General features: G+C 48.1%; 1 protein-coding gene and 1 long non-coding RNA gene across 3 annotated transcripts in view; one reads left to right on the forward strand and one right to left on the reverse strand.

The window, feature by feature from the left end:
* The window catches only part of ACVR1B (activin A receptor type 1B), a 42,865-nt gene extending 40,998 nt beyond the window's left edge, over nucleotides 1-1,867 (reverse strand). For both annotated transcript variants that reach the window (XM_083490152.1, XM_083490151.1), the window contains exon 1: nucleotides 1,589-1,867. In XM_083490152.1, coding sequence (XP_083346278.1) covers nucleotides 1,589-1,688 — 100 coding nt within the window. In that variant the 5' untranslated portion in view covers nucleotides 1,689-1,867. The remainder of the gene's footprint in view (nucleotides 1-1,588) is intronic.
* LOC310700684 overlaps nucleotides 1-14,584 on the forward strand; it is a 61,288-nt gene that overhangs the window by 16,101 nt on the left and 30,603 nt on the right. The window lies entirely within an intron of this gene.

The raw sequence follows: 14,584 nt of genomic DNA on the forward strand, positions 1-14,584 counted from the left end.
ACACACAACTCCCAGAAGCTCTCCCATCTGGGCACTGACCCAGACCTGGTTGGTTTCCGCTAGGTGGCTGCCTCAGGTACCCTCAGTTCATGACCTGGGATATCCAGGTCACCAAAGAGATCCATAACAAGAAATGACTGAGAACTGGCCAACTTATCACAAGCTGATTGGTTCTACATGTGGCCACTTCACCTTTACCTAGTTAGCCATGTGGCAAAAATCACTCACACCGCATTCCAACATTTCAAAGTGGAATTGGCTTTTCAGGGTCTTGAACAAAACTCTGGGTTGTCCTGAGATGCATCAATATATAAGACTAGCTGTCTAGTGGCATACAATGCTTAGCCTTACCTGATCAAAAGCTTTGTTAAGAAACAAGACCTTCTCAAGGCTGATGCCCCACACCTCCCTTTGCAATACATTAACAAACAGGTCTGCAAATAAGGAACTGGTTTTTGACTGGCTCCTTATGTGATGGTGTCTTTGTTAAGACAGCAAGGGGGACTCTGGAGTCATCAGGCCTGAGGACACTTCATGGTGAAACCAAAACATTCTCAGAGGCAGGCTATTTGGGGTGAACTGGAACTCCACTGTGAGCCGATAGTGGGCTTTAAGTCTCGTACCATGCCCCCCTTTTTTTTAATGTTAAAATTCTGGAGTTCTACATACTTGACACAATTAACAACCATCACGCCAGCCTATTGATTAAAAACATGCTTTTAAAATTCATTCCTCGCCAAGTCTGATCTGCAGAGGGGTTGGCAGAAGCAAGGAGCCTGAACAGGGATTGGGTTCATGTGACCTCCATTACACTCCCTCCCCCCCCCCCCAATACACACACACACACACAAACACACGAGAAAGGCATCACAGATCTGCAAGGCCCCTAAAAAGAAACACAACCCTCCCTCCACCCCTCGAGGAAATCAGGTGTTCCTCCAGTTGGCCATTGTCTCTCTTGACGAATCGGGCTCCAGATTTCGATGCCAGACACCCGTCCCCCTAGATCAGGGCTGGGTAGATCCCTGCCAGTGTTTTTACGGTGGTTGTAGATCGCAGCCTCTTGGAAGTCGCACAGCCCTGCCTAGATGCATCACAATTATTTTTATTTTATAATTATTTTCTTTTTTTCAGACCTCCCACCCCATCCCAGCACACGTCCCACCCCCCAGCCTGCACCTCGCAACCCAAACCCCAACCCAACCCCCCAGCTCTGCTAAGGCACGGCAGCTCCTCAGCAAGCAGCCCCCCAACCCTCGCGTCCCACGGCTGCTGGGAGCGAAGGATCAAAGGCAGGGTTTCTATGGAGGGTCCTGCAGACCCCCCCTCCCTATAATCTGACAGCTTGAGTGGATTTCTCGGTGGATTTCTCTCTCACACACAGACAGATCCCCACCCCTCAGGGACGGGGACCCCGCCTCTCCACCCAAGAGACCCTTCCTCCCCAACCCCGCGACGCCTCCGCTCTCCCCTCTTTCGCCCCTCGCCCCAATATTTACACGCCCCACCCCGAGCTGAAGCCGCCGCCGCCATGTTGGATGAGGTCCCTTACTTCTTCTTCTTCCTCTTCCTCCTCCTCCCCTCTTACCTTGGGCCCCGCGGTGGCCCCCGAGAACCAGTAGGACGAGCAGCACCAGTAGCGTCTTGGGCCCCACGGGCCGCGGGCGGCGAGCCGGACCGCCCGCCATGGCGACGGCCTCGCGACAGGAGCTGAGGCGCAACCGGCGACAGCCTCGCTTTCGCCCTCAGCTCGCGCGGGGCGAGAGAGGCGCGAGAGGCGGCGGCGCGAGCGCGAGACGAGGCAGACACCAGAGCGGCAGCGGCGGCGCCTCAGCAGCTAGGGGAGGGCGGGGTGTGCGCATGCGCGAGAGAGAGTGCGCGGAGATAGGGCGAGAGAGGCGGCGAGGGGCTTAAAGGGGAAGCGGCCCTTTGTTAAAGGAGAGGGGAGTCGGGGAGGGAAAGGGTCCGCCGACGGGAAAGGCGGAGGGAGACAAAGGGGAGCGAGTGTGTTTGTGGACAGGAGCTTGAATAAAATATTGGGGGGGGGGAGGTAAGCCCCACCCCGCATAATCGATCGATGTGTTTTTTTAAAATAATTTTTATTAATTTTGACATATAAATGATAATACATACCACAAAACTTCATCACTTATATAATCATTTTTTTGGACTTCCATCAGCACCTCTGATGATCCACCGTTTTGACCCCTTCTTATGCATTTCTTAAATTCATATTGCCTTTAACTACCGTATTTTTCGCTCTATAAGATGCACCAGACCACAAGATGCACCTAGTTTTTGGAGGAGGAAAACAAGTAAAAAAAATTCTGAATATCAGAAGCCAGAACAGCAAGAGGGATCGCTGCGCAGTGAAAGCAGCAATCCCTCTTGCTGTTCTGGCTTCTGTGATAGCTGCGCAGCCTGCATTCGCTCCATAAGACGCACACACATTTCCCCTTACTTTTTAGGAGGGAAAAAGTGAGTCTTATAGAGCAAAAAATATGGTATTTGAACTAACCGTACTCCCCCTTATCCATTTTTGCAATAATTCCAATAATACTCCTTACAAAACTTCTTGCAAACCTACAAACGTAGTCTGATCATCACAAATATTTTTCAGATAGTCTGTAAATTTACTCCAGTCTTGTGTGAATTTCTGGTCCTGCCAGTTTCGAATCCTTCCTGTTAGTTTGTCCAATTCTGCATAGTCCATTAGTTTCGTCCTCCATTCTTTTGTCGGTAGTTCTTCTTGCTTCCATTTTTGGGCCAATAACATTCTTGCTGCTTGCACACACCATTTGAATGGCAATGCCCATCAGCTTTGACCTGGGTTGAGAGAAAGCCTGGTATATATAAAAAACCACATTTCTCTAGCTAGATTTTTCTAGTACAAGGAAACACTTCTTCAAGAGGGTAACACAAAAGCACACACTCAAGTACATTTGAATCAAGTAATTGTTACATTTGAAGCTCAACATCAAAAAAACGAAGATCATGTCCACTGGTCCCATCACCTCCTGGCAAATAGAAGGGGAAGAAATGGAGGCAGTGAGAGATTTTACTTTCTTGGGCTCCATGATCACCGCAGATGGTGACAGCAGTCACAAAATTAAAAGACGCCTGCTTCTTGGGAGGAAAGCAGTGACAAACCTAGACAGCATCTTATAAAGCAGAGACATCACCTTGCCAACAAAGGTCCGTATAGTTAAAGCTATGGTTTTCCCAGTAGTGATGTATGGAAGTGAGAGCTGGACCATAAAGAAGGCTGATCGCCGAAGAATTGATGCTTTTGAATTCTGGTGCTGGAGGAGACTCTTGAGAGTCCCATGGACTGCAAGAAGATCAAACCTATCCATTCTTAAGGAAATCAGCCCTGAGTGCTCACTGGAAGGACAGATCCTGAGGCTGAGGCTCCAATACTTTGGCCACCTCATGAGAAGAGAAGACTCCCTGATGTTGGGAAAGATGGAAGGCACAAGGAGAAGGGGACGACAGAGGACAAGATGGTTAGACAGTGTTCTCGAAGCTACCAGCATGAGTTTGACCAAACTGCGGGAGGCAGTGGAAGACAGGAGTGCCTGGCGTGCTCTGGTCCAGGGGGTCACAAAGAGTCGGACACTACCATGCTGGTAGTATAAAGGTCAAGGGACCCCTGACCGTTAGGTCCAGTCGTGGCCAACTCTGGGGTTGCGGTGCTCATCTCGCTTTACTGACCAAGGGTGTACAGCTTCCGGGTCATGTAGCCAGTGTGACTAAGCCACTTCTGGTGAACCAGAGCAGCGCACGGAAATGCCGTTTGCCTTCCCGCCGGAGCAGTACCTATTTAACTACTCTCACTGGTGTGCTTTCGAACTGCTAGGTTGGCAGGAGCAGGGACAGAGCAACGGGAGCTCACTCCATCGCGGGGGTTCGAACCGCCGACCTTCTGATCGGCAAGTCCTAGGCTCTATGGTTTAACCCACAGCACCACCCGCATCCCTGCTGGTAGTATAGGATTCAAATTAAAATGTGTCTGGTTGCAACAGAAAGTCAAAGCGCCATTCCTCCCTTTTCTAGCTACGGTACACGCACACACTGTGCTACTGGTCCCTTGGGGACCGTGTGTACTATTGGAGAGTTGCATTCCAGACTTAAAAGAAAATCCCCATCTTAAATTCTCTCTGAAGGCTCAGCTCATGATTCACTTGCGGAATTCCTCGTCTGCCTGTGTTCGTACACAGAGTTACACCAGGCCTCTCCGGAGCTTAAGGAGCAGAGATTGTGTCCAGCTGTAGCAGCCTTGCCAAGAGATGCACAAAGAGTGCAAATAAGGGATCGCTGTAAAATGAGAAATCTCCCTGGAATGAACGGAGGAGGAAGCGTTTCAGAGAGAAGTTGGCAATACTTCATCAAAACGAATTTGTTCCCTGTCCCTCCGCTGTTGTCACAGAAAAACATTTGTCCGTAGCCACAGTGCTTTGCTGGCTCAGCATATAGGCAAAGAGGAGATAAGCTAAATGAGTGGTCCACAAGGGGGGACATAGGCTTCCCTAAAGAAGCTGTATGGGCAATACCAGAGTTTCCCTGTTACCCAGCGTAGGGGAACCTGTGGCCCTGCAGTGATGCTGTATCACATTCAGCACACTGGCTGGGACTCATGAGAGATGAAGCCTGGAGGGCCACACGGTGGGGTCTTTAGCATATGCGCCGCTGGGATGTAAAGATCCACCCAGCGCCCCCAAATTTAGTTTAGCCCCCAAATTAACTTTCATTATGCTTATGTCAAAGGGACATGGGTGGCGCTGTGGGTTAAACCACAGAGCCTAGGACTTGCCGATCAGAAGGTCAGCGGTTTGAATGCCTGCGACGGGGTGAGCTCCCATTGCTTGGTCCCTGCTTCTGCCAACCTAGCAGTTCGAAAGCATGTCAAAGTGCAAGTAGATCAATAGGTACCACTCTGGCGGGAAGGTAAATGGCGTTTCCGTGCGCTGCTCTGGTTCACCAGAAGTGGCTTAGTCATGCTGGCCACATGACCCGGAAGCTGTATGCCGGCTCCCTCAGCCAATAAAGCAAGATGAGCGCCGCAACCCCAGAGTCAGCCAGGACTGGACCTAATGGTCAGGGGTCCCTTTACCTTTACTTATGCTTATGTCAGACACCATGCAACATAATATTTTGATGCAAAAGTTAATTTCGCGTGCACAGCACAGTTGAGAATGACAAGTGCCGCCATTGTGAGTGACAAGCACCGCCGGCGGTGTGGCGCGGCTTTGGTAAATGAGCGCACAAAGCCAAAAGTCGTTTAGTGGAACAGTAGGTATACATTTTAGTAATACCTAGGTATATATGTATTTTGTTTTTCTAGCTTGATCAAAATTATTTATTATTTCATAACAGGTAGATAGTTAAGAGCTTAGGTGGCTTCAGTGGTGGGCACCTGGCACCCCCCAGAATTCGGCGCCCGGGTGCCCCGCACCCTTGCACCCCCGGGTAAAGACGGCCCCGGGGCCACAGCTTAGTCAGCCCAGCTGTAAGCCTTCCCATTGGGTGTTAACCCAGAGTAACTTAGCCCTAGCTCTGTCTGATTCTTATTTTTATTGTTAATTCTGTTCCAGCACCAGTGTAATGGTCCTTTATTCGTTAAGACAGGTGTCAGCAACCTTTTTCAGCCATGGGCTGGCCCGCCGTCCGTCAGACCATTTGAGGGACCGGACTATATTTTAGGGAAAAATAACGAACGAATTCCTATGCCCCACAAATAACCCAGAGATGTATTTTAAATAAAAGGACACATTCTACTCATGTAAAAACACGCTGATTCCTGGACTGTCCGCGGGCCGGATTGAGAAGGTGATTGGGCTGCATCCAGCCTTCGGGCCTTAGCTTGCCTACCTCTGAATTAAGATAATCAAAGCTACTGGTCCTTGCCCCGAGGAGCTTGCATCCTAAGCATCAGATGATTGCGGTGGGGTTGCTTTGCTTGTTTGTCTAGCGGGAGGCTGATTATGACCACACTGAAGATGCTATGTTAGCTGTTTGATGCAGACCACTAGGACATTTTATGGAGGGGGAGGTATGAAATGTTGAGACAGCCAGAGTGATGGAGGACAGTTGTACATGCAGCAGGCGCAAGGAGAAGAATACCATTGATGGGAGGCATCGTTGCCCCTGCACAGGACTCTGGTATCAACAGGGTTTATAACAACAACAACAACAACAACAACAACAACAACAACAACAACAACAACAATAATTTATTATTTATACCCCGCCCATCTGGCTGAGTTTCCCCAGCCACTCTGGGTGGCTCCCAATCAGTGTTAAAAACAGTACAGCGTTACATATTAAAAACTTCCCTGAACAGGGCTGCCTTAAGATGTCTTCTGAAAGTCAGGTAATTATTTATCTCTTTGACATCTGATGGGAGGTCGTTCCACAGGGCAGGTGCCACTACCGAGAAGGCCCTCTGTCTGGTTCCCTGTAGCCTCACTTCTCGCAATGAGGGAACCGCCAGAAGGCCCTCAGCGCTGGATCTAATGCAGGGGTCTGCAATCTTTAAGACAAAAAGAGCCACTTGGACCCGTTTCCGAAGGGAAAAAAACCTGGAAGCCACAAAACTCGTGATTATAAACAGAACTTTTCTGTCACTTTTTAAAAATTATTTCTTTGTTTGACCCCTCAGAATTACTCCTCCTCATAGAAATGAACGTTAAATTAACAAGTTACCTTTTTGTGTGTGTGTGTTCTTCACTCCCCTTCAAAACAGTGAGCAGCGTACATGCCCCCTTTCAATGCAGTGACCAGCGTACATGCCCCTTACAATGTAGCGGGTGGGCGGGAAGGTGACGTCGGGACAGTGCGTGACTAACGCACACACCGCCCCCATGCGATGTCACAGCCAGTACAGCGCCTGCCACAGTGGGGAGTGTCGGGGCGCACAATGCTCCCCTCGCTAGTATCCGCCCCGGAGCCGCGGGAAGGGTGTAAAAGAGCCACATGCGGCTCCGGAGCCGCGGGTTGCAGACCCCTGATCTAATGTATACCTTCTTTGCTTTACGTTCCATTCATGCAGGCCCTTCTCCTTACAAGCCTATGGAACTATAGGTGTCTCCTTGCTTACTTGGGGGTTACGTTCCCAAGTACTGCACATATACCTATAGTGGGAATACCAAAAACTCCGCCCCAAATCCACAAAAATCCATCACAGTCGCTCCCTCCAAACCTCCTTTTGCAAACTCCGATTCTCCAGAGGCATCAACATTCGGTGCAAAGGCTGATGGGATTGCAGTTGCAAAGGCTCCTGGCATTTTACTGCTCTTTCTACGCCATTTTTGCACTATTCATGCTCTTTTCAGGCTGGTTTTTTTTGCTGTTTTGCGCCTTTTGGCCATTTAAATAGATTGATTTAATCCTTTCTCGGCACTGTGCGGTTGTGCACTAGTCAAGCGTGCGTTAAGTGGGGAGACTCCCGTACATCCATCCTGCTGTGGTGGGGAACCTCAGCCCAGTGGGCTGAATGTGGCCCTCCAGGACTCTGTCTGGCCCTTGGAAGTTTCCCCAGGCCACCACCCCCCTCACTGGCCCTATTTTGCACCCTGAGTGTCCTTGAAGTCTGATGATGCTACGCTCTCACTTGCCTGCTTGGAGCAGAGAGACAGATGTGCAATTGTGTGTAGACTCTAGCAGAGATAAAAATAAAAATTACAGTTGTTACCCCATTTGCTTTTGCCTCTGGGTCCTTCCCATCATGGGCATGTGGTTCCTCAGACACTTTCAGTTCCCTCAAACACGCTAATAAGACTTCATAGCCCTCTATCCTAGCCTACCAGCTCCCTTTCAGTTCATTTTCTGTGTGAGATAGCTGCCTTCTCTCAAAGTAACAAGCTGTCTTGCGAGAAGATACATCAGCCCCTCCAAAATATTTAATACACACCGAAACCCTTTACATGCTTTAATTGGATCATATATTTTGGATTTTCCAAGGTAGGAAACGTCTGTTGAGGTTGAGAGGGGGGATACAAGTCTATTCCAGAAGGAACTGCAGGTTTAGTTGTGTTTTACTCCTCCCCTCCAAAATATTTTTTATAAAGGGGAAAAAAAACATGTTTTCCAAATCTGTTTTTAAAGTTTGGCTTATGGAATTGAATATCTATTAGGTCACTTCCATTTTGTGTACTTCTTAATGTTTTGCAACATTACTGGAATCAGTGACAGGGGGAGCGGGGAAAACACATATTCCAGGAAATGTCATTGCACCATCTGGACTTTTATCAGAAAATCAAACCAAGGAGTCATTTCAACAAAAGATTTGGCCTAAGTTATTATTTCGTCTCCATCTGCTTTCCCACCCTTCTTCTTCTGGCTATGTTTGCTTCTGTTATCAGCAGGAAACTCCTAGATTCTAGAAGAAGTGAATTGGCTGATAAGCGCCTGGGCTATGCAGGGCATGCGAGTTCATGGGCTGTTCTGCTTCAAACAATGGCTTTGGCATTTCCAGTGGCTGCAAATGTGATGTGCGTACATTTGAAGCTGTATATTGTGGTGCTGTGGTCTAAACCACAGAGCCTGGGGCTGGCCGATCAGAAGGTTGGCAGTTTGAATCCCCATGTCAGGGTGAGCTCCCGTTGCTCGGTCCCTGCTCCTGCCCACCTAGCAGTTCGAAAGCACGTCAAAGTGCAAGTAAATAAACAGGCAGGAAGATAAACGGCGTTTCCGTGTGCTGCTCTGGTTCGCCAGAAGCAGCTTAGTCATGCTGGCCACATGACTGGGAGCTGTCTGCGGACAAACGCCGGCTCCCTCGGCCAATAAAGCGAGATGAGCGCTGCAACCCCAGAGTTGTCTGACACTGGACCTAATGGTCAGGGGTACCTTTACCGGGGGGGGGGAGTAAAGTCAGGTGTTGGACAGGTGTGTTTCCCCCCACCCACCTGTCAAAATTGGCACATGACTGTGCACGGGGGGGGGGATGGATGGATGGACGGATTGACGGACAGACAGACAGAGACTAAGCAGGATTAAACCCCCTGCCCACCAGCTAATAAGCAAGGAGCTCAGTCCTTCTGTCTGCATAGATTGGCGGCACATGCAACCTGTCTAGCCATGTCTCCACCTGATCTCGGGTGTGACGGTAATTGGCTGTAGTATGGGGAAAGGGAGGGACGCGGGTGGCACTGTGGGTTAAACCACAGAGCCTAGGACTTGCCGATCAGAAGGTCGGTGGTTCGAATTCCCGTGACAGGGTGAGCTCCTGTTGCTTGCTCCCTGCTCCTGCCAACCTAGCAGTTCGAAAGCACGTCAAAGTGCAAGTAGATCAATAGGTACCGCTCTGGTGGGAAGGTAAACGGCGTTTCTGTGCGCTGCTCTGGTTCGCCAGAAGCGGCTTAGTCATGCTGGCCACATGACCTGGAAGCTGTCTGCGGACAAACGCTGGCTCCCTCAACCTATAGAGCGAGATGAGCGCTGCAACCCCAGAGTTGTCTGACACTGGACCTAATGGTCAGGGGTACCTCAGGTTAAAAACTTAATTCGTTCTGGAGGTCCATTCTTAACCTGAAACTGTTATTAACCTGAAGCACCACTTTAGCTAATGGGGCCTCCCGCTGCCGCTGTGCCGCTGCCACACAATTTCTGTTCTCATCCTGAAGCAAAGTTCTTAACTTGAGGTACTATTTCTGGGTTAGCGGAGTCTGTAACCTGAAGCACCTGTAACCTGAAGTGTCTCTAATAAGCAAGGAGCTCAGTCCTTCTGTCTGCATACCTAACCTGAGGTACCACTGTATTTTGTTGGGAGCCGCCCAGAGTTGCTAGGCGGAGTATAAATTACAGTGGTGCCTCGCAAGACGAAATTAATTCGTTCCGTGAGTTTTGTCGTCTTGCGATTTTTTTCGTCTTGCGAAGCACGGTGTCGGGAAAGTTTTGAAAAAGCTTCAAAAATCACCAAAGTCTTTAAAAACCTCAAAAAAGGCTCAAAAAAGGAAACAAACTTGCAAGATGTTTCCGTCTTGCGAAGCAAGCCCATAGGGAAAATCGTCTTGCGAAGCAGCTCAAAAAACAAAAAACTCTTTCGTCTAGCGAGTTTTTTGTCTTGCGAGGCATTCGTCTTGAGAGGTACCATCGTAATAATAATAATAATAATAATAATAATAATAATAATAATAATTTCATAAGGAGTTACTTAGGTGATTCCAAGTTTATTTTGCAGCCATTGGCGTAGAAAACTGGCTGTTTCTGGTTCATTTTTTTTTTTTTTTTAATGAAAGCTGAGATTCTCAGAAATCTGCACCAGGATGATTTGGCCACTAGGGTCCATGCATTGGTAACCTCAAATCTGGATTGCTACAATGCACTCTGCGTGGGGCTTCCCTTGGGCTTGGTTCGGAAACTGTAGCTAGCACAGAACACAGCGGCTAGACAGTTTAGGGGAACCGATGGCTGACAACATGCAAGCTCTCTTTTCAAACATCTACACTGCCTGCCTATATGCTACTGAGCCAGGTTCAAGACTCTTGCACTGATATACAAATTATTCAACAACCTGGGTCCAGAAGTCATTAGATTTACAGAAGCCATCCCAGTTTCTTGACTTGATCCTAGAATGTCCTACTTTTCCTTAGGGTGTCCCTATTTTCATCATAGAAATATTGGAGGGTATGAAGTTACATGAACCCTGAGCCAAGGAGATAAATAATTATACAACTTTTAGAAGACATCTAAAGTTTTTTAAAAACTGTTTACTGTTTTATTATGTTTTTAATATACGTATGTTGGAAGCCACCCAGAGCAGCTGGGGCAACTCAGGTGGAATCTAGGTAAAGGTTAAGGGACCCCGGACCATTACGTCCAGTCATGGATGACTTTGGGGTTGCGGCGCTCATCTTGCTTTATTTGCCGAGGGAGCCGGCGTACAGCTTCCGGGTCATGTGGCCAGCATGACTAAGCTGCTTCTGGCGAACCAGAGCAGCGCACGGAAATGCCGTTTAACCTTCCCGCTGGAGCGGTACCTATTTACCTACTTGCACTTTGACGTGCTTTTGAACTGCTAGGTTGGCAGGAGAAGCGACCGAGCAATGGGAGCTCACCCCGTCGCGGGGATTTGAACCGCCAACTTTCTGATTGGCAAGTCCTAGGCTCTGTGGTTTAACCCACAGCGCCACCCGCGTCCTCAGGTGGAATCTAGACACATATTAAAAAACGTTGTGAAAACGCTTTTTTACAAAACAACAACAATATTGTGAAAAATATATTGAATTTGTCATGGCTCACCATTGCTATCTAGTGTCACATTTGTATAATTCTCTTCACAGCACACTTAAAACATTTTATAATAAGACAGCAGGGTCTGTTACTGCTTTTGCTGATTTGATGTAAGCCACAATTTAGCACACTTCTGGTAGTATGGGCATCAGTAGATATGGAGACAAGAGGTCTTTTCCAGCACATAGACCCCTGGAAGTTTGAGTCCAGTCAAAAGCGACTATGGGGTTTCAATGCTCATCTCACTTCAGATTAAGGGAGCCGGCGTTTGTCCACAGATGGCTTTCCATGTCATGTGGCCAGCATAACTAAACTGCTTCTGGCGCAAAGGAACACCTTGATGGAAATCAGAGCGCACGGAAACACTGTTTACCTTCCCACCACAGCGATGCCTATTTATCTACTCATGCTGGTGTGCTTTCAAACTGGGGCTTTCAGGAGCTGGGGCAGAGCAACGGGAGCTCACCCCATCATGGGGATTCGAACCAACAACCTTCCGATCAGCAAGCCCAAGAGGCTCAGTGGTTTAGATCACAGCCCCACCAGGTTTATTACACTCACGTTATTGATGTGCATCTGCATGCTTCTGATTAAAATTAATATGCAGCAGAGCTGCTGTACCAATGGGGTATGGGGGGGGATATCTTCGCTAGCAACTTGTTGTTGTTGTTGTTTAGTCGTTTAGTCGTGTCCGACTCTTCGTGACCCCATGGACCAGAGCACGCCAGGCACTCCTGTCTTCCACTGCCTCCCGCAGTTTGGTCAAACTCATGCTGGTAGCTTCGAGAACACTGTGCAACCATCTCGTCCTCTGTCATCCCCTTCTCCTTGTGCCCTCCATCTTTCCCAACATCAGGGTCTTTTCCAGGGAGTCTTCTCTTCTCATGAGGTGGCCAAAGTATTGGAGCCTCAGCTTCAGGATCTGTCCTTCCAGTGAGCACTTAGGGCTGATTTCCTTCAGAATGGGTAGGATTGATCTTCTTGCAGTCCATGGGACTCTCAAGAGTCTCCTCCAGCACCAGAATTCAAAAGCATCGATTCTTCGGTGATCAGCCTTCTTTATGGTCCAGCTCTCACTTCCATACATCACTACTGGGAAAACCATAGCTTTTACTATACGGATCTTTGTTGGCAAGGTGATGTCTCTGCTTTTTAAGATGCTGTCTAGGTTTGTCATTGCTTTTCTCCCAAGAAGCAGGCATGTTTTAAGCTAGCAACTAGAATGGGATAAATGCTGGGGAGGAGAAGGAACACCATGACATACCATCTAAATGTCCTTAGGTTTATCAGTTTGCTATCTTGCGGCTCAGCTTAACCTCCACTTTTGGAGCTGGAGCTGGAGCCCTTAATGTGCAAATATTTGTTCACCCACCACTTGATAAAAGCATCCAGCCATAACCACAGGGAACTCAGAACTTCCTAGGCAAATAAATTGTGGAGCCAGCCATAATATTTCAGATGCACATACAGCCTTGATAGCTAACTGGTTGCTGATTGCAAACTATTGCAGCTCTTTGAGCTCTTAGGAACATAGGAAGCGGAGTCAGGCCAATGCTCTGCATGAGAGACTGGAGTTTAGTATTACAGGGGTAGCAGTGTGTTGCCCTCTAAATGTTGCTGGACTACAACTCCCATCATCTCTGACCATGCTGGCTGGGGCTGATGGGAGTTTGCAGCAGCTCTCCAGAGTGGTAGGCAGGAGTCTTTCTGTTCCCTACCTGGAGATGCTGTGGATTGAATGTAGCATCTTCGGCATGCAAGGCCCTTTTCCAGTGGTGTAGCATGGGTTGCCAGTGCCCGGGACGGGGCAAGTGTTGGACCTCCCGGAGCACTGGGCAGCTGGGGTATTCAGAAGCATTACTGACTGACCATGGAGGCAGAGCATAGCCATCATAGCTAGTAGCCATTGATGATCTTATCTCCCATGAATTTGTCTAGTCCTCTTTGGGACCCATCAAAGTTAGTGGCCATCCTGCAGGAGCGAGCCCCTTAATTTAGCAACGCTATTCCCACCCTGGTTACACTTGGAGGCTGAAATTTCCCCCAGTCTTGAGCCCCACTTGTGTTCCAGGCTGCACTTGCAGTTTACTCACAGGTTGTCCCATTCATTTCTATGGAGAAAGCAAACCCGCTTTTCTTTATGCATGTGGACCAGATGCAGAAATCTCGGTGAGCACTGGAGCCCTCACTCACACCGGGACTGAAGCATGAGCCAGCAGATTCCAAGCGTAAGGATTTAGGAGCCGATGCCATTTTGCACGGGGCACACTCACTCAACAATTGGGAAACTTCCCAATTGTTTCCCTTCCTGCCGGAGCGGCACCTATTTATCTACTTGCACTTTGACGTGCTTTCCAATTGCTAGGTTGGCAGGAGCTGGGACCGAGCAACGGGAGCTCACCCTGTCGCGGGGATTCAAACCGCCGACCTTTTGATCGGCAAGTCCCAGGCTCTGTGGTTTAACTCACAGTGCCACCCGCGTCCTTTATGTGTCTCAGTACATTCTGGTTAATCCCAAATATAAAAAACATTTCAAAAGTACGTGTCTGATGGAGGGAATCCCAACTTCAAATTCCAGCTCAGCTATAGGCTTGCTTTCATGTCTCTGTCCCTTGGCAAATATATCTGCAAAGTGTACAAGCCCACCTTTTTATTTTAACTAGTCCACCTGTCTAAACATCCCTGTTGGCTATTTGCAACTTAAAAGAAATAGGGAACCATGGTAGGGTTTCAATGGGGAATCATTACTTGCCATAGGTGAGTGGAGAAGGATTTATTTACAAACCAGCAATTAGAGTTCTTAACTCCCACTAGCCTTAATGGGATTTAAACAGCCCTACGTTGAGATCCAGCTCTATTTTTGTCTTCTCCTTGTTATTAAGAAATTTTCTTTTTGAACCCTTTCTGCCATTTTCCATTCTTTTGTGCTCCTTCCCATGACAGATCATTTGATTACCTTCAGTTGCTTTCTTTCTTCCCAAACAAAAGCCTGTAATTTCAACTGTCAATGACCCCCCCCCCGAAAGTTCCCCCTGCAATTTTTCCTCTTTCTGCAAAAATAATGCGGCTTGTACAAAATGACAAACTTTGTGGGTGCTTTTTTCCGGTACAAATTTAATAAATATAAAACGCATTTCCGTGCAAAATAATTACATTTCTGAAGCAACTTGAGGTTTTTTCTGTGTGAAATGAGTTTACATGTCTTTCACATAGGTTCAACTCAGCTGCCCTGTCGTGGATATATTTTGAGTGGGAATAAATGTTTCTGAAGGATGGAGAGCAAGGGAGATTAATTCTTTCGGGGTGACAATACAGCTTGGCGTTTGATTAAAATGGGACAAGTCCTCCAACC

Source organism: Podarcis liolepis (genome assembly GCF_965112155.1).
Source record: "Podarcis liolepis genome assembly, chromosome: 2".
NCBI classification, from domain to species: Eukaryota; Metazoa; Chordata; class Lepidosauria; order Squamata; family Lacertidae; genus Podarcis; species Podarcis liolepis.